The 19199-nt window shown below is 37.6% G+C and overlaps 1 protein-coding gene across 1 annotated transcript in view; it reads right to left on the bottom strand.

Annotated features, from left to right (window-relative positions):
- ko (Stork-head domain-containing protein knockout) overlaps positions 1–19199 on the bottom strand; it is a 698943-nt gene that overhangs the window by 372744 nt on the left and 307000 nt on the right. Inside the window, exon 3 of the mRNA XM_069818178.1 lies at positions 5598–5793. Coding sequence (XP_069674279.1) covers positions 5598–5793 — 196 coding nt within the window. The remainder of the gene's footprint in view (positions 1–5597; positions 5794–19199) is intronic.

The raw sequence follows: 19199 nt of genomic DNA, 5'->3' as shown, positions 1-19199 counted from the left end.
GTGTTCACATGTCCGTAACTTTTACCGCCTTTTACTCTGTTTAAGCTCCTGATAAACACGACCTTAACCAGCATTGTTCGTCCAACAGGCAGTGGCGGCTCGTTCAGACACCAAACACTATAGGCACAGGCTACAAGCGTAAGTTTACTCTTCTAGGTTGCTACAGGAAGTATAGCTTTCTTTGTTTCTAATTTCATGGACGCAGCTTAATGGCAAACGACATGTAGCACAGCACATTCCCTTCCTCAATTAGTTCAAAAGAAGCAAGAAAACAGCGTAAAGAAAACAAGTGACACGCGATTTGGGGACATCCATATGATTCTAATATCTATACAGGAATTAAGAGTAATGGAATTAGGATAAATAAATACTGTAAGATTTAAATGTATCTAAGGAACAGAATGGAATTCATTCACAGTGCTCTGCTCAAGGACAGGTCAGGCCTTTCAAATAAGCTATGAATAATAGTCAATTATGCATTAATGAGCATTAATAATAATAATAATAATAATAATGATAATAATAATAATATAATGATGCATTAAACAGAATGCACCAAGTAAGAGGAAAAGTAAAGAATTCTTTCTGAGGCACAGACAATTGAAGGGGTGAGAATGAGATAGTCTAAAGCCACACTTTTATCAAAAATTGTTTTTTGTGAGAGTTCATTTCTTACCCATATGGGGAAGCTACTACTAAAATATTATAACAAATACTCAATAAATGACGTAAATATACGCCGAAGAAATTATGACACAGCACCTAATAGCTCTGGACTCTAAATCTTTAACACGTTCTCCTGTAAAATTTTGTCTGTGTGGCTTAGGACTATATCATTCTCACTCCTTCAATTGACAACTAACTGGTATACTGTATATAAGCACAGGAGAATATCCCGTAAATATTATTGTTATTTATCCATCTGTGTGTGAGTAGTGCTAACCTTGCGTAAATTTTCTCTAGTTACGCATGTTATTGTGCAAATCAAAACTCAATAACATTATTTTTAAATATAATGCAACCATCCCCTATGGATTATAATAAACATTTCCAAGTAGATTATGTATATATGCGAACTCCCCTTGTGTACAGGAATGGACTCGTTCACATCGGATGTGACGTTAGCATTTCCATGATGACCAATAAATTCCATTCCATCAAATCTTTATATTTATTTTATTAATACAGTCTATATCTAATAGAGCTACAACACGTCAAAATCTGCAGTTACGCAATGGAAAGACACTGTCACTCGGGACGACAACGTTGTTTCAGCAGGTGTTCTCTACATGCGGGTGATGGAAAAATTATAAGAAAAAGGAATTCTTTGGGTCACTGACTAAGAAGAAACTGTCTACTGAAGTATGCATTGGAAGGAACGGTGAGCAGGGAAAATGTTCAGAGCAAAAGAAGATATCAGATGACAGACATTAAGAAATAACGATTGTATGTGGAGATTAAGAGGAAGGTGGGAAAGAGGGAAGATTGGAGAATGCTGGATTTGCAGTGAAATGCATGTACTTGAGCATAAAAATATGAAAGGTGAACGTACATGGATTCGTAAGTTTAGCAGTGACCACCTAAGAAAAGCAAGGTATCACATTGATAATGGAGAAATAACCATTCCGTTTGCTTGGTATGACGAGAAGTGACAATTAAAAATGCTGACATATGGAATCAATTGCGAGGAGAGAATATAGTTCATGAAATTCATAGACATCAGACACAATGGAGAGATCATATTATGTGTTGAGAATGATTCCTTTAAGCCTAAGATATCCATCTGGACACAGAGATATTGAACGACCCGGCAGAAGATGGAAGGACCAATTTTAGCGTCGGAACAGCTCTTAAAGACTTAATCCTTGATTTGGATATGATGATGATGATGATGATGATGATGATGATGAGGAGGAGGAGGAGGAGGAGGAGGAGGAGGAGGAGGAGGACTACGATGACGACCGTTTACTTATATCACATTAGATCTGGCGGTGAATCAAAATATAAATATGACGATACCAAACATGATACGAATGCAGGAATCGTAAGTTTAATCTGCTAATATGTGTTTTCGCACTGAGTTTCTCTTTACCGTTATTCTTAGCTGCTTTTATAGTCTTGGACTTTTTAACCATTTGCGAGATCAACATGATGTGAGAATCTCTTGGCAGCTACATCAGATATAAGATTATATGAGACAACTTATGATAGCGGTAAGTGCTTTAACCAGGATTCCGACCCACGACCTCGAATAAATCAGTTTCATTCGGCCTATGCCTTAAGACACTATTGCTAGAGTAAGAATAATTTATAGTAGGCCTAGTAATTTGTTACGCAATCAGCGACGTGAATTAAACTGCATTTACCACTTTTCTTAAAGCGTAAATTGTTTATAACTTAAAATCTTGAAAATAATGACGCGTAATAACAGAGAACATCAGCTCCGAACCTTTAACAAAAAAATGAGAAAGAGGCGTCACACAAACGTAATTTGAGCACATAACTCGCAATAAGACCTGTGGAAAGTGCGCACGTTTATTACAGCGAATATTGCGGATTAAAATGGGACGGAGTTCCAAGAACTTCTATTACATTCTGCGACATGTCTGTGTGAGATGACAAAGAGGCTGTGGCACAGAATTACTATTAAGGTTCATTAAGAGATTAATGTTCCTGGGGAGCTCCGGTGCATCTTACGTAGAGCCATTGTTATTCCGTTTCAACACTCTTGGGATAGAAGCATTTACAGTAAAACTCAATTTAGGCCAGTGTCCGTGGCCCTTAAAATTAAAAATATTTGACTACATAAGCTACATTAATTTCCTATACAACTGTATAGGGGGAAAGGAACTGGCCATCCTGCCCATTATCTCCTGGCCTAGTTGCCTCATAAGTGGTCATAAGGATAAAATTGCCAAATATGCACAAGTATGCTCTAACAAAGTATCTTAATTTCATTTTTTATTTTCATAAAATGTATTTCTGTATACTTTAGCAACTCACTGATCTAACAAAAGCATGTTAAATCATGAAAATCCTAGCCTACTTATGACACTATTTTCTTTGTAAACTACTTAAACAGCTATTTTACATGAACTTCCATTAGATATATCGTGCGCGATTAATTCTGTAAGTAATAAAGAAAGAGAACAAGGCGGGGACTAGGAAAAACGCATTATAAACTTTCCGAGGCAGACTCGATAATGATAAATGACGCCTGTGAATATTACAAAGTTATAAACCACGTTCTACGGATAAACAAGATACAAACTAGTCCTATAAATTACTGTTTCTTCTACAAGTCAAAGGGGAAAACTTTTATTTTCAGAAATAATGCTGCTGCATGCATTACCTAAAATCTGATTTTATCTGACTGACTGACTGGTTGGTTGATTGACTTATTGACTGATTTCACAGGGGCTGGATCCGGGACGGATCCTTGGAAGGATGGGAGCTTATTGGAAAATAACCGGTTATTTTAAAATTAATTTAACCTGAAGAAAGTTAACAGATCAAGAATAACTGGTTAACAAGTTACTTTCCGGTTACTATTTTTTTTAACACTTTAAAGTCAGAAAATTAGTTAGGAAATCAAAATGAGAGGTTACTTGTAATAAAAATCAAAGAAAAATTTGCAATCTATTATAAACCAACGTTAAAAGAACGTCATTACATGCTGAACATAATCAATGACGTTCCTAAATAAAATAAAAAAATAATAAGAGGATGTGAAATTGCATTTAGTTAATTACTTCACTCGTATTAGCGTTATAGGCAAGATAAATAATCACACAAACTGCATAATTTTACAATAATAATCTTCATTATGATACATTTCGACGGACTATCTATTCTGCTATAACCAATAAATACTGAAGTCTATGTTTCTCGCCGTTTAAAATACTCCAATACCCCAGATACAGATTATAAGCCAATCAGAGAACGTCACCGATTAAAATAGACAATTGTTATTGACAATGAATCAAAGTCGAATTTCATTTTGGCATCTATGGACAGATGAAGTGAATAAAATAGTAACCCCTACCTCATCTATGAATGGCCCACGAGACAATTTGTACATAGGGTTGATTACAGTCCAAAATAAAAAAGAAACATTTGATTCGGTGTATATTTAAAAAAAAATAACCAGTCCTTCGGTTATTGTGGAAAATAACCGGTTAAACCGACAAGCAAAAATAACCGGTAATTAATTGGTTAACCGTATGAAAATAACCGGTTATAAAAAACCGGTTATTTTTGCCCATCCTAGATCCTTGCACTTAGGCCGTTTAGGACCTTTGTACGCACTATATGCGATGGCTGTCAAGTCCGACGGATGATCCGGGTGGCATTAGTGAATCCCACGCTGACAGGCAGGAGATCATTCCTGGGCTATGCAGGTAAGGGACCATCATCTACTGACGAGCCCGAATCCTCAAACCCTTAGAACCTAGATCAACATCGGAAACCCGTACTACCTCCAGATATCACCTCAGTCAAATGTTACTATTGTAGATGATATATGAAATAAGAGGGAAGAGGAGAATGTTGGTGGAATGATAGAAGGAAACGGGAGTATCCCGAGAAAACCCATCTCCAACATCCGTATTTCCCACTACAAATTCCACCCAGACCTGACCAGGGATCGAACCCTGGTAGCCTGAATGGAAGGCCAGCGCGTTAGCACTCTAGACACAGGCGCGGCAAAATCAAAGTCTAATTCTCAGATATTTGTATCGATCGTTCCACTCTCGCTAATTATTTATTCTTTCGTGCAACCGCGCTTTGTGCACATTTAAGAGGCCATGTCTGCACACGGAGGATGTTCATTCCCTACATTAAGTGATTTCATACAGCATATTGTTTTTTTTTTTAAACTGCCTACCCGTCCGGTATTGTCTCCAGAGTATTGCTGACAAAAATTTATAATTCTTTCAATGTAAAATACAATACAGACCTATAAGCAAGACATTATATTGTTGTGAACATTCCAAGCGACATGTTTCTTGAGCTCTAAATCCAATAATTACATACCGTACTGTAGTGCTTTGATGTTAGGTTTAAAGTTTTATATTTCCCATCTTCAGTTTCATTTATTCCTCTGTCTTTTATCATCCCCTGGTATTTGGAAGCGATATTTATTTTTATCCACTTTTTATACTGCATGCAAGGATCTTCTTTATTTAAATATTCAGAAATTCATAAAAGAAAATGCGATACCATGTCTATTTTGTACAACTTTTAAGACTTCTCGCAGGACAGCTTACTTCGCGGTGAAAGCAATGCATCAGTTTCCTAATAACCTGAAATCTAGAATCTTAACATTACCAGCCAAGAAAACAGAATCATGTAGGTATATAGTACACTCATGAACGCATTATACACACATAGAAGAACAAGCCAAGGATCTCGTTCGTGTTGTTTATCATGTAGTATCGTTGTTTGAAAGTTGGCAACAATGTCCCTATGTAATAATTTATTTGGTTACAACGCGCAGACGAATAATAAATGCTAATTGGAGGGCAACAGTCACTATTTTGATTGCGTCCACCATTACAGATGCAAAATGCTCCATTATGTCATAATAGCATACTCACCCACTACTGCGATCACGTAATTGTTGGGAGGCTTCAGGACGTTCCGAGCCCAAGCTGCGCGCACTACTTCCAATGCGCATGCGCTGGCCGTCACCAACAGGACTCCTGGAGCAACATAACCTTGAAACTCCAGCAGCCGCATCGCTTCCAGCAGGGAAGCGTTCCAGAAACATTTGAGGTTGGCTTCCAGGAAACCCTAAGACGAAAAAACATCAAATTGTGAGGTTCTCAATTCTTAGATGTACTTTCATGCATGCGAAATATGAAGAACACTCATCTATACGCCAGATATGAACACCTGAAAGGAATTGGTCTTCACTACGCGGATTTTTGCAAAACTTCATACTTAAAAATCATATTCACTATTGTCTAGGCGTTCTGATTTTTGGCAGCTGTTCATAAACAATGTCTGTCCATTTGACAGAATGGCTCATTGGTAATGGTTCCGAGATATTATCCTAGTGATAATTTATTTCCGCGTTGTCAGCATAGTTCATCTGCTGCGATAAACTTTTTATCACTTATCATTAAACTCATTCCTATTGTTTTTAAGCTGTATACAAGTACATTTATAATCTCATTAACTCCTTGGTCATATGGCAACTGCCTGAAGTTTTACTGTTGGGAATGCTTTTTGTTGTTGTATAGTGTTTATTATTTTGGGGTAATTGTGGTCCAATTAACTGAAAATTAGTTATATTCAGTCGAGGGAAAAATTTTGTGCAGACTGGTCCGTAATAATAATAATAATAATAATAATAATAATAATAATAATAATAATAATAATAATAATAATAATAATAATAATCCTAGGCACGACATCCACCAGCCGGCTGCTGGCTTCACGTCCACATGCAGAAGCAGAAGTGGACGATCATCCAACCAGAATGGCGGTATCGTGTGGTTAGCACGACTCCCCCCCAGCCGTTATAGCTGTCTTTCATAACCGAATTTTGTTACCTATCGTAGCTTTCCAAGTGCATCACGATGCTGGGTGGGCACCTGTCCCATACACTAGCCGAAATTTCATGAGAAAATTTCTTCACCCATGAAGACACGAACCAGAGCGCATTCCGTAACGCGAATCCTAGGCAAGATGCCTTAAACCACGACGCCACGGCGCGAGGCTATTATTCTAACGGAATACTTATTTACATTAATTAATGTCAAAATAAGTTTTAACTATTGTATTAAATTACTAATCAAAACATTACATTAAACGAGTTGTTACATAAGACAAACTGCATCGTGTCTTCTGTATAGAAATGATTGCCACGGACTACAATACTAGAAACTAAGAAATAGCTGAATAGCCGTATATTCAGTTAATATTTTTAAAGGGCTGCCTTGCACAAACAATCTTAAAACCACGAGAATATTGTTTTACTTTCCAAATTCCTCTTTGGCTATTTGAGTTATCGTGCACTTGGTTCTTTGCACTAACTTGGCTGATGGTTATTAAGGCGCCATTACTTTCGCGATGCTTTTCAGACATACATACATCATCATCATCATCATCATCATCATCATCATCATCATCATCATCATCATCATCATCATCATCATCATCATCATCATCCTAACAAGTATTGGGCCTAATGACCCGTTACGGTCTCTTTAAAGGTCTTCCTAGTGTTCTCTTCCCTCTTGGGCAGTAAGTAGAAATGTGACGAAGAATGCGAGTCCTTTCCATGCGGTGAACATGTTGCTGCCAGTTAGTTCTGTAACTATAGATGTAATCCAAAATAGAACATATTTCAATCTTTTGAAGAACATCTTCGTTATCTAGATATTTTATGACATTAAAATATTCTGTTATATTAAAAATAACAATTAGGTGTATTCTCTGCCTTGGAAGCCAAAGATTTTCGATTAGCCAGTAACATTTCACGCGTTAGAACTCTTTTAACACCTACAATACAAACTGACGATTCTAGAATGTTCATTAATCAACCTCTAACCTCTGATGATCTGGCAACATCAAATTATGCGGAGGCGAGTCGAGCCAAAACTTAAGAATACGGAAGGGGGACCACGCCGGAAATGAAAACAATCATATATTTATGGACATGGTGTAATGGACTTTTATGTATGGACATAATAAAATGGACATTCTATTTTCTATCCTACATAATTTAATTTAATTCTAACATTTTCGTCCTTCGTCATACCAGATTCTGTACATATATGTTTTGTCTATGTCTCTTATCTACGTAAATGCACACAGTTTCTTCCTTGTATATCTCTGTAAATTTAAATTTTGTTGCACTATATTAGAACCTAGTTTAAAATAATGCATTGTCAGCCAGATACGAGCGTAGTCACAAATGTAGGTTAGGTCACATTTTACGTAAGCACTTTCTCAAGTGTACGATTCCTCACCATTCTTGTTCTTAAAGGACGTTTAAAAATAGTCACATTTTGTTTTGGTTAATCTTATTTCTAAGCAGCCTTATTTTGTATAAACGCTAGATCGAATTCGGAAGTACTTATCTTCTATTCTGTAAAACTATGCTACTACTCGCTTGATATTTAAACTTCAAACTTTACATGAGCTGTAACTTTTTTTAAAGCTTTTTCGAAGAATGCGTAATAATTCTACAAACTCCCGCAGTAAAACCGAAATAATGACATCTAAATGTAGCCTAAACACATTTTTAAAACAAAGCTATAATTATGTACTGAAACTGGTTTGAAGTTTTAACTATTTTGATACTGACAGTGAGATATCTCTGTTAATAATGTAAAGGTACAGTTTTCAAATGAGGCATACGCCAAAGAATGCGTGGTGCAATGAAGAAAACCCTATGGGGTCAGATCAAGAAAGAAATATTAACATTTCACAATGTTATAGCCTGGCCTACATTCTTAAGTACGCCCAGAAGCTAATCCCGGATTGCTATACAGATAAATTTAAAAATGCCTTAAGCAGCTGAAGCAAAATTTTAATGCACAATAAATAAGAACCTAAAATGTAAGTGAAATAAGCAACAAAGACAACAATTGGATAGAAAGGGGACATTTTATAAATTTATAAAACATAGATAACATGGATACAAAATGCCAGAAAGTCTAATTCTACAGCAAGTTCCAGGCGTCTAGCCCATTAGTTTTTCGAAGGATGGAATAGAAAAGAACGGCATCAATGTGAAATAGTAGCAGACTATGATTAGGCTTATAAGCCGTGAAATGAGAAGAGGGCATAGAAGACAAAAATTCGCTCATATCTTTAAAGCATACCTGCACAAACAGCTCCTTCGGAGCGGGAGAGCTGTGTTTACCGCTCGCCGAATCGGAGAGGAAGATACGTCAGCATGACATAGACTTGCGATAGGTAGAGGAGAGGGAAACGACCACTCATCTATCTCGTGGAGTGCAGTGTGTATTCTCAGTAACTTTTTCACGTTGCTTACCTACTGCTACAATATAGTAAGGAGAAATCTAAAAGACGGAAAATTGGTGATCAGGCAAATTCTTTCAATGTTGCATGGGAAAATGCTTATTTTTTCATAGCTGCTGGAGTAAATGCTCAGTACTTTATCTGCCACATTTTGAAAGGTAGAAAGAAACATAACATAATGCGTCATTACGAGTCCAGACATAAAGGTATTAATTTTCAACAATTTAAATATCTCTCTTCAGGGAAAAGGCCAGCTCAGTGTTGATATGTTGAATAAATTACGGGATTTCATTCCTAAACTTACACTTTTCGAAAGTCAGTTTCGGGAAGGTAATATGGCTTACTTTCGAACGATATAAACTGCTCGTGATGAAGCCATGTTAAACGACTATGTAAAATTCAAAATGAATTTAATTCTACATTCCAAGATCTTGTCTTAAGGTCCACACCTGTGGAGTAACAGTCAGCGCGTCTAGCTGCGAAACCAGGTGGCCCGGGTTCGATTCCCGGTCGGGGCAAGTTACCTGGTTGAGGATTTTCCGGGGTTTTCCCTCAACCCAGTATGAGAAAATTCTGAGTAACTTTCGGTGTTGGATCCCGGACTCATTTCACCGGCATTATCACCTTCTTTTCATTCAGATGTTGATAAAGCGTCGTAAAATAACCTACTAAAAATTTTGTCTTAATTGGAAAGAAGTTTAAAGTTATCATAATAAATTCCTTCAACACCAGTTGAAACAGTGTCATATAAGTTACAGGTGGGCCTGTTTGGCGCAGTTGGTATAGCGCTGGCTTTCTATGCCCGAGGTTGTGGGTTCGATTCCGGGCCAGGTCGATGGCATTTAAATGTGCTTAAATGCGACAGGTTCATGTCAGTAGATTTACTGGCATGTAAAAGAACTCCTGCGGGACAAAATTCCGGCACACGGGCGACGCTGATATAACCTCGGCAGTTGCGAACGTCGTTAAATAAAACATAACATTTAACGACTTATTGATCTTCAATGTGACTAGGGGCTAAAGATCGTTTGAATAATACTACTAGCCTTGTTGAGTTTTACAAGACTAAACATTAGCAATAATATCCACGGCTACACAGGCTGGCTGTGAAATGATTGCTATGTTTGGCTCAACATTTATATTTCTGAGCAACTATTTTCTATAATCAACATTAATAAAGGCTGGCATCGAACACCTGTAATTGATGTTTCATTACGATCAGTAGGCTACTGTTCCTTTCAGCAGCCAACAGCATAAAACCTCGTTTTGATATACTGATAAATAAAAATATAACAAAATGATATTGTACATTTAAGTAGGTATAAAATTTCTATTATTTCTGTAAAATAAATATTTCTGTATTAATTACTAAATCCAAGATAGTTTTGCAAACACTGAACGGGAATTCATATCATGAACCTCGTAATAGTACCTACTTCCTTTTGTGTACATTTTGTACGAGATCACCCCCTTCGACCAGTCCACCCTTATACAGAGCGCAGCTAATATCTGCATTCCGCCCATGAGCTGTGAGCCGGCTCGGAGAGCGCAAACCTTGTGCAGGCCTGCTTTAAAGTATGGTTAAGACGATCAATATTTAGCATGTGCATGTTTCTCATCAAAGAATTAGGCCTGTATATATTGCACTTCTTATATTTCATCATCATCATCATCATCATCATCATCATCATCATCTACACTATCGACACTTCTTGGTCACGTGATCAACATGGTGCCAAGATTATGTCCTGATACAATGTAATACAAAACAAATACAAGACAAGAGACATACTACAGTGCTAGTACTCCTTGATTAAAAAAGGATTGTGCAAAAGTAATACTGATTTATTCAAAAGTGAACAAACTAAAAACTACTTTATTGGCTCGAAACAATACATTAAACTGCTCAAGTTTTCTTTACCTGCACTACAAGTCTTCAAGTGTTAAATGCCTCCCACTGTTGTAACTCTCGCAACAGCTTTTCAGTTTTGCACTATCCTTTTTGAATCACCGTGTATGTAGACCTGATTCTGTTCAGCATGATGTGCAGTGGTCTCGACGAGTCCATTGTCAGAATATGTTCACTTCTAAGGGTATTTCGTTAGTTGTGGAACGGTAGTGTATTCAGTGTGGTCAGATCCCTGTATGGTGAAGGATATCCCGCTGCACATTAAGTCGGGCGAGGGGAACAATGACATGCTACTCTCCCCTCCACTAACTCGCACTCTCCTCACGCGCGCTTTGCCGGTAACAGGTCTAAAATACACGCGCTGTACAACAAGTACCAATGAAGGGAAACGAATCTCCACTTTGCTGTCGGGTAATCGAATCCGAATCAGTTTGATTTGCAATTAGGAACTCTACCACTTGAGTTGCAGCGCAAGACAATTTCCGATACATCTCCGGCATGATTGTTATAGAATTTTATGAACTTACATCATTCATCATCTACCCATATTCGCTCCCTACATATTCCTACCAACGTTGAATCATGTGAGTTTGTAAAACGATATATAATTGAAAAATAAACTATTTTTCATTTATTATAGTTCACGTTAATACTTTGTTTGTTAAAAACATGAAATTGTTTAGGCACACGTTAAAAAGTGTTAAAATTTTTAAAAAAGGTATATTACCTTGGACAGACGGCCCGTTTCGACGTGATGTTACGTCTTCATCAGTGTCTCCTGAACTACTGGTGATCTTGAATTCTGTGATGTGCATTTGTCGGTTGTAGGGGTGGGGGTGTGATGCTCTTATGGTGGGGCTGGTTGTGTGTTATGACGTATCATGACATCAAATAATGTGTGGGTATTGAACTGTAATTGTGTATTAAGTATATGTTGTGGGTATGTTATTGTATGTTTATATATTTCGTATTGTTCTAAGATGTTTAACTGTGAACTTTTTGGTGTGATGTGTAAAATTTCCATATATGTTTCTATATTACTGTAGTCATGATTATTGTTGATAATGTGTTCTGCGTAATTTGATGTGATGTAGGGTTTAGTTATAGCTTTAATACATTCATTATATCTTGTATGAAAGGATCTTCCTGTCTGTCCTATGTAAAAATGTGGGCAACTATTGCATTTTAGTTTGTAAACTCCAGTTGAATTATATTTATTTGAATGTTTAATGTGATTATATAGATATTTTGTTCGAGGGGTTCCTCGATAACCCATGAAAAAGAACAAAATGGACAACAGATCGTAATTTTGAAGTTACATCCAATCATAACGTATATATCTATGGCATATTGAATGGCATGAGAGTTTATACAACGAGAAAACACATTAGTGTACAGAAGAGGTATAGACTGGACTTTCTTTTTATCGCAATTTGTTGTTTAGTCAAATGCCCGAAGACAGAGGTTTGAACCTCTTAAGTGAAACCAATAAGGCATCACTCATGAGGCAACTAAGTGAGGAGATAATGGGGGAGGATGGCCATTCCTTTCCCCTTCCATAGCATACATCGCTGACTAGATACAATAATTACATTAATCAGAGTTCAGATATATACAAACAATTGTTCTTCCGCCGACACATATCGTCAAATGAGATGTACTGCCTAAGAGAATAATAGATGCATGCCTACATATCAGCCAGAACCTCAATCAGAGGTATTATTGCTATTAATGAATAAGAAATTCACAATTTTTCTAAGATTAGATCTATCCTCCTCTATTCAGGTAAAAAAAATTGGATTAGAAGGGAATCCTACTCGTTGGGGTACTTAAAATCTGCTTGATTGACCCTATGTCTCTTCTAAACAATGCACCATTGCTTTCTCCCTCTTTTATATCAATACTGATATATGTAAAATTCCGTTACAAGACAATATCCAGATTATATTAATATAAATTATACAAATAAAATAATCAATAATAGTTTTTATCGTTAAACGTTTATGCTCGAGTATCAAATGAATAATAATATGTTACGAAAATTTCAACATCTGACATACTCGTAAGTCGCTTAACGCCAATGAGTTAGCCACACTAGTCTGACGTCACTTGTTCAGCAACGGATCATTCAGATGAAGCACAGTAATCCCACTGGAAATACACTGTGTCATAAAAATCATGGAGGGTTTCAGAAGATTATATTTTTTTTTGAATGAATAGAGGTAGAAATGTAATATTGGTGCCAGATGAAAATAAAACTCTCAAAGCTTTTCGTCTGTAAGTTAGAGGCACTGAAAAAAAAAAAACAAAAGACGGTAACAATCGAACAAATGCAATATCATTTTCATGATAAGAATAAAAATCAGAATCGTAAGGGCAGTATTTACTGAGTAAAAGAGTGTGAACATTTAGGGGATTTTTTTTTTTCTGAGCAAAATATTCATTTGGGACTAATTCAAGTATGTCATACTTTTTGTTGTGCTCAATCCATGGAATAAGTTGTTAAAATCTGCACAGTTATATTACTTCCATCCTTTATACCACATAAGATATCTGTACAAGTATTTACAATGGAATTACTGTTTCATCTGAAGAGGTTTGCTGGAGAGCCGTTAGTATGGGTCTGAGATGAGCGAAATAAATTTATCTCACGCAAAATATATTCCACTAGCAAACACCTTATCAATGCAAGAGTCTAATCTGATGCTAAGCAAGTAACGTCAGAATAGTGCGACGTAACTCATTGCCGTTCCTAAGCAAGTGACGTCAGATGCTGAAACTGTCGTAACATTTTATCCATTTGACTCTCAAGCATAAACGTTTCTGGTGAGCAAGCTGTAAGAGTGACAGCAGCAATTTTTGTAGGTCCTCATATCCAACATCAGTAGGCGACACATGATATCCTTTGCAGTCGTATCCCACAAGTATATTTTTTCATTTAAATGCTCCGAGTTATCTCGGTTGTATATCCGTTATGGTGACAACACGTTACAGGAGTCCACCAATGCAACCACAGATTTAAAGTTCGAATTAACATTTAAGAAACTAAGGACACAAGGGAGCCACCGGCGTGGCTCAATAGGTTAAGGCGCTTGCCTGCCGGTTTGAAGTTGCGCTCGGGCGCGGGTTCGATCCTCGCTTGGGCTGATTACCTGGTTGGGTTTTTTTCCGAAGTTTCCCCCAACCGTAAGATGAATTCCAGGTAATCTATGGCGAATCCTCGGGCTCATCTACCAAATACCATCTCGCTATCACCAATCTCATCGACGCTAAATAACTTAGTAGTTGATACACCGCCGTTAAATAACCAACTAAAAAAAAGGACACAAGGGAGTTCGGGGTTATTCCCAAACCACAAAGAGTGAAGCAATAGAAATAAATGCTTTTGCTGCTTTGAACGAGAGCACTGGCCAAAGGTTTTATTTTGTACCGGCGACGCTCTGTAATTGTGCTGCGGTATGGACCCCAGAACACAAGATTGAGAATTTCCTCAAAATACTCCCCAGCGGTTGTTTTGGTATAGCAGCACAAAGCAAACTACACCAAATTACAGGCCGCGATACTATCAGCAAGCAACCACAAATGACTAGCCTACTCAAGAGTGGAGCGCCCTGATAGCCCGGCTCCCATATCACATAAATCGCACAGACGGAGCGAGGAGGGGTTCGTGTCTTCCACAGCGGCGGCGGAGGCGGCGCCTAGTGGCTCACTGCTGTTTAATTACAACAGAAGAGATTTCATTTTATTCTTCTGAAGTAGTGAGGAATTTCCGCGCAATATGTGAAATCTGCAGCCTTCTTATTTTCTGGACGGGAATAAGTAATCCTTTTGGAGGATTAGTTGATTTAGTTGTTACAGTTCAAGCACATTTTAAAATGTTCTTTGATCTGACACATTTTAGACTGGCACATGGCGGGATTATCGTGACACAGGAGAGTACGATACAAGAACTATGTTACGCCTCATCGAACCACGACCGACTTCATGCAGTGTTACAACTGCGCCTGTGCCGTTGAGTGCACTTATTGTTAGTAGTTCCAAATGACGTTTTCAATAAATTGTTACAGGCCGCCGACTCTGCGATAAAAGTAAAGTCATCTCCATTAGGGCTCACAGGGCAGCAAGAGGTTAAGATTCCCACCTGTACAGAATGTCAGTTCTACGTTCGTGCCGCCCTTATTCCCAAGGAAATGTCCCTAGTACTCATTTCTGTTAGAGGGTGAGTAAACACCAAGGCCATATTTCTGCCAGAAGAGAGGTAAGATCGATGGAAAAACGCCATGAGACCCCACCGAGAATGGAACACGTGATCTTCTGCCTTTTATTTTGTAAGGGGACAATTATGTGAGTTTTAAAACTTCTACAATTTTCATCCAAAGTTTATTAATTTTAAACTACATAAAGATTCCTACAATACTATTATATTTACAAAACTTGGTGTCATTAGGGCTAATAGTTTTTAAATTATATTTTTTTAAATTAAGTTTTAAAGGCTCCTTGCGACAAAGTTTTCAAAATTTTAGTTCATAATGACTCAAAATCTTGAAAATAGTCATGGGAATATAAATTAATTAATTTTTTGGGCTCAATCTAAATAGAGAGTCATACTAATTTTTAAGTAGGTTTTCTTAACTTTTCACCATTATTTCACCATAGTGTTCCCTTAACCCGACGCTACCGCGCGCCTCGCCTCTGTGGTAGGCCTATACATTAAATTAAATTATAGTTTATTTAACTACGCTCGTAACTGCAGAGATTATATCAGCGTCGCAGATGTGCCTGAATTTTGTCCCGCAGGAGTTCTTTTACATGCCAGTAAATCTACCGTCATGAGCCTGTCGCATTTAAACACACTTAAATGTCATCGACTTGGGCCGGGATCGAACCCGCAACCTCGAGCATACCAAGTACGCTACCGAGGCCGACTCTGTGTTATAGAACGTCCGTAGATTCTGTAGAGTAAACTTGTGCATTATCATATTATATATATATATATATATATATATATATATATTACTTACAATGGCTTTTAAGGAACCCGAAGGTTCATTGCTGCCCTCACATAAGCCCGCCAGCGGTCCCTATCCTGTGCAAGATTAATCCAGTCTCTATCATCATACCCCACCTCCCTCAAATCCATTTTAATATTATCCTCCCATCTACGTTTCGGCCTCCCTAAAGGTCTTTTTCCCTCCGGTCTCCCAACTAACACTCTATATGCATTTCTGGATTCGCCCATACGAGCTACATGCCCTGCCCACCTCAAACGTCTGGATTTAATGTTCCTAATTATGTCAGGTGAAGAATACAATGCGTGCAGTTCTGTGTTGTGTAACTTTCTCCATTCTCCTGTAACTTCATCCCGCTTAGCCCCAAATATTTTCCTTAGCACCTTATTCTCAAACACCCTGAACCTATGTTCCTCTCTCAGAGTGAGTATATATATATATATATATATATATATATATATATATATATATATATATATATATATATATAGGCTATATATTATAGGCATATATCAGACTAGCCATTCCCGTGTTATGAAATGACAACATAAAATGACAACAATCATCAGAGCCTCCACCGTCGAAAAGACATTTCTTGTTAACGACCGCTAGACAGAAGTACAGTTGCTCCGTGCAATTCCGTAAGGGTTGTAACGTGACTTCTTTTGCAGTCGCTAGATGGCAGCATAGTATAATTGATAAAAGTGGTTGCCTTGAAAATTCATTAGGCTGACCAATCTGTTATATGTGATCAGGGGCATAACGTTATTCGGGAGAGGGCGGAGCCTGCTACCTTACCTTCATCCCTTCTAGCTAGCGAACGGGCGAAAGTTCACATAGCGCTCCTCTCCCACGCCATTCCTTTCGCAACCAGACTATTCATTGAACCAGCTAGTCTCCCATGTCATTCCATTCGCGCTCTGACTTCTCATTGGCCCAGCCAATTGCGAAGAAGTCTTTCTTTGTGACTGGCAGTTTACAGATTCTATAGAATTTAAATATGGTTTAAGCTCACAACTATACCGAGGTTATATCAGCGTCGCCGGTGTGCTGGAATTTTGTTCTGCAGAAGTTCTTTCACATGCCAGTAAATCTACTGACATGAGCCTGTCGCATTTAAGTACACTTAAATGCCATCGACCTGGGCCGGGATCGAACCTGCAACCTCGAGTACAGAAGGTCAGCACTCTGCCGACTGTGCCACCCAGGCCGACGATTCCATAGGTGTATAAAATGGGAACCACACTTTCCATCAGACCAGAGTTCAAATCTAGCAGCGGGACGGCAAAAATATTTCTCATGGCTTTCTTCGAAAGGGAAATAAAGACGGAATAACAGTGTCGTATATTTAAGACACGCAAAGCAATCTTATTTCCGAATGAGAGATACTGGGGAAAAATTCAGCGGCCACTTCTCACATCAAAATTCAACTCTTTTAGTCGTCATCCTCGCTTATAGTAGCAACGGATTTCGCGCATGTCAGCAGACACGTTCAATCCGGGGGATTTCTCAAACGATCTTAGTCGATCACATATGGAAGTACCAAGAGTACAGGCGACTTTTCCAAATATGTGGTTCATTAATAATGCAATGTTGTGTTGACTTCACGTGACATGAGCGTCATTGTGTGTCAGACTAGCTTCAGGCTGAAGAATCCCAGAATTAATTTAGCGTACGCACCGATAGAGATACGAAAATTGCAGACAGATTAAACCATAGATGCTCATTTTATCAAATGGAACCATTCGCATAGTGTTTATTCAAAGCATAAAGTTGAACCAGTCCAACGAATTGGATCGTATTTAGTCATGTTAATAATGGACGAAGGTTTAAACAAGCAATGAAGTAATGAAACATCGTGGTGTTTCTCGATGAAAGCTTACTGTGCTTAATTGAGTATAATAAACGTTTAACAAGAAACGTAGGGTTAAAATATAAAGTTTAGGGCAAAGAATGAATTAGGTACTTGCAATGTTACCACTTACAACACTGAAATCTGATCTCTATATTAACTGCCTGTTTTTTTCACGACTGTCACTGTAAGTTAAGTGTTCAAGTTCTTAAGCTCAAGTTTATGGTAATGACTGTGTTTTTGTATTCATAATACAACGTAAAAATACATACCGTAAGTTAAAATACAAGGTATTATCAAACTTACTTTCGAACAACAAACAAGAGAAAAATATTCTATAGCTTGGATAAGGGATGAAAGTCAAAATATTCCACCATCGTAAAATAATATTCCTTTCTTACATTGTAATAAATATACTTTGTTCAAGGCCAGAGAAACATCTCTAAAATGGGCAACCATGATGATGGCTATGAATTTTTTATTTATATTTATTTTATTGTTCTCTATCTGCGTTTCTAGATTTGTTTCTCTCTCTCTCTCACACACACACACACACACACACACACACACGTCCATGCACTTACACCTAAATATAACACTTTTATGAGTTAGTTCCCTTAAGAAACACTCAAAGAAGATAAAAGGAAGCCATGCTTGTGTGCAGATAGGTGTATATTTACAGACAAGATGAGATAACATGGGCGTTCAAGTTGAAATGTAATTCTCAGAAATTCTTGTTTCACCACCACACGGAATCAAGCTGTTTCAGTTTCAGGACTAGTAGAATGTTTTGTTTGTTTGTAAGCATAGTAAATCGTTAAACAAATTTACATGAACGTTCTCTTCTACCTAGTGATTTTTAGTTTAATTCCATTCATTTCATGTAACGTAGACATTGTATTCAGTACGTTTCAACTCTAGAAACTCTACTCTGAATTTGTAGTTCTTATGTCTTCTTTTGTATGGTCCAATACTGTAAATTACATCCTTCCTTGTCTCAAGAGGCGCCTTTCTGCGACAAACGAGTGTATTAGCCAAACGGTTCAGTAAATTCAGAAGCTTTGGAATCTGCAGAAAACATATACAGTATGCACAGGGTAGCCATAAAGAGTGGATACGTAAGCAAACATCCATTCCTTTTTCCTTCCCTTTCTTCATCTTTCTTCCTCAATTCTTTTTGCCACCATTTCTTTCCCTTTTCCCTTTACTATTCTCACTTTCTTGTCTTTCTTTTTGTCCCCTTTTTCTTCTTTCCCTTTTTCATATTCATTACTTCCTTTTTCCCTTTCCTTCCTCTATCCCTTTTGTTCTCATCCTCTTTTCTTTTTCCATTTTTCTTCATCTTTTGTTATTTTTCTTTTCCCTCAGTTGGTAGGGCAGCTGGCTACGGACTGGAAGGTCCGGGGTTCGATCCCAAGTGGTGACAGGATTT

The sequence above is a fragment of the Periplaneta americana genome, chromosome 2, assembly GCF_040183065.1.
Source record: "Periplaneta americana isolate PAMFEO1 chromosome 2, P.americana_PAMFEO1_priV1, whole genome shotgun sequence".
In the NCBI taxonomy this organism is placed as follows: domain Eukaryota; kingdom Metazoa; phylum Arthropoda; class Insecta; order Blattodea; family Blattidae; genus Periplaneta; species Periplaneta americana.
The sequence above is the reverse complement of the archived record's forward strand: the minus strand, read 5'-3'. Positions and strand labels throughout refer to the sequence as shown.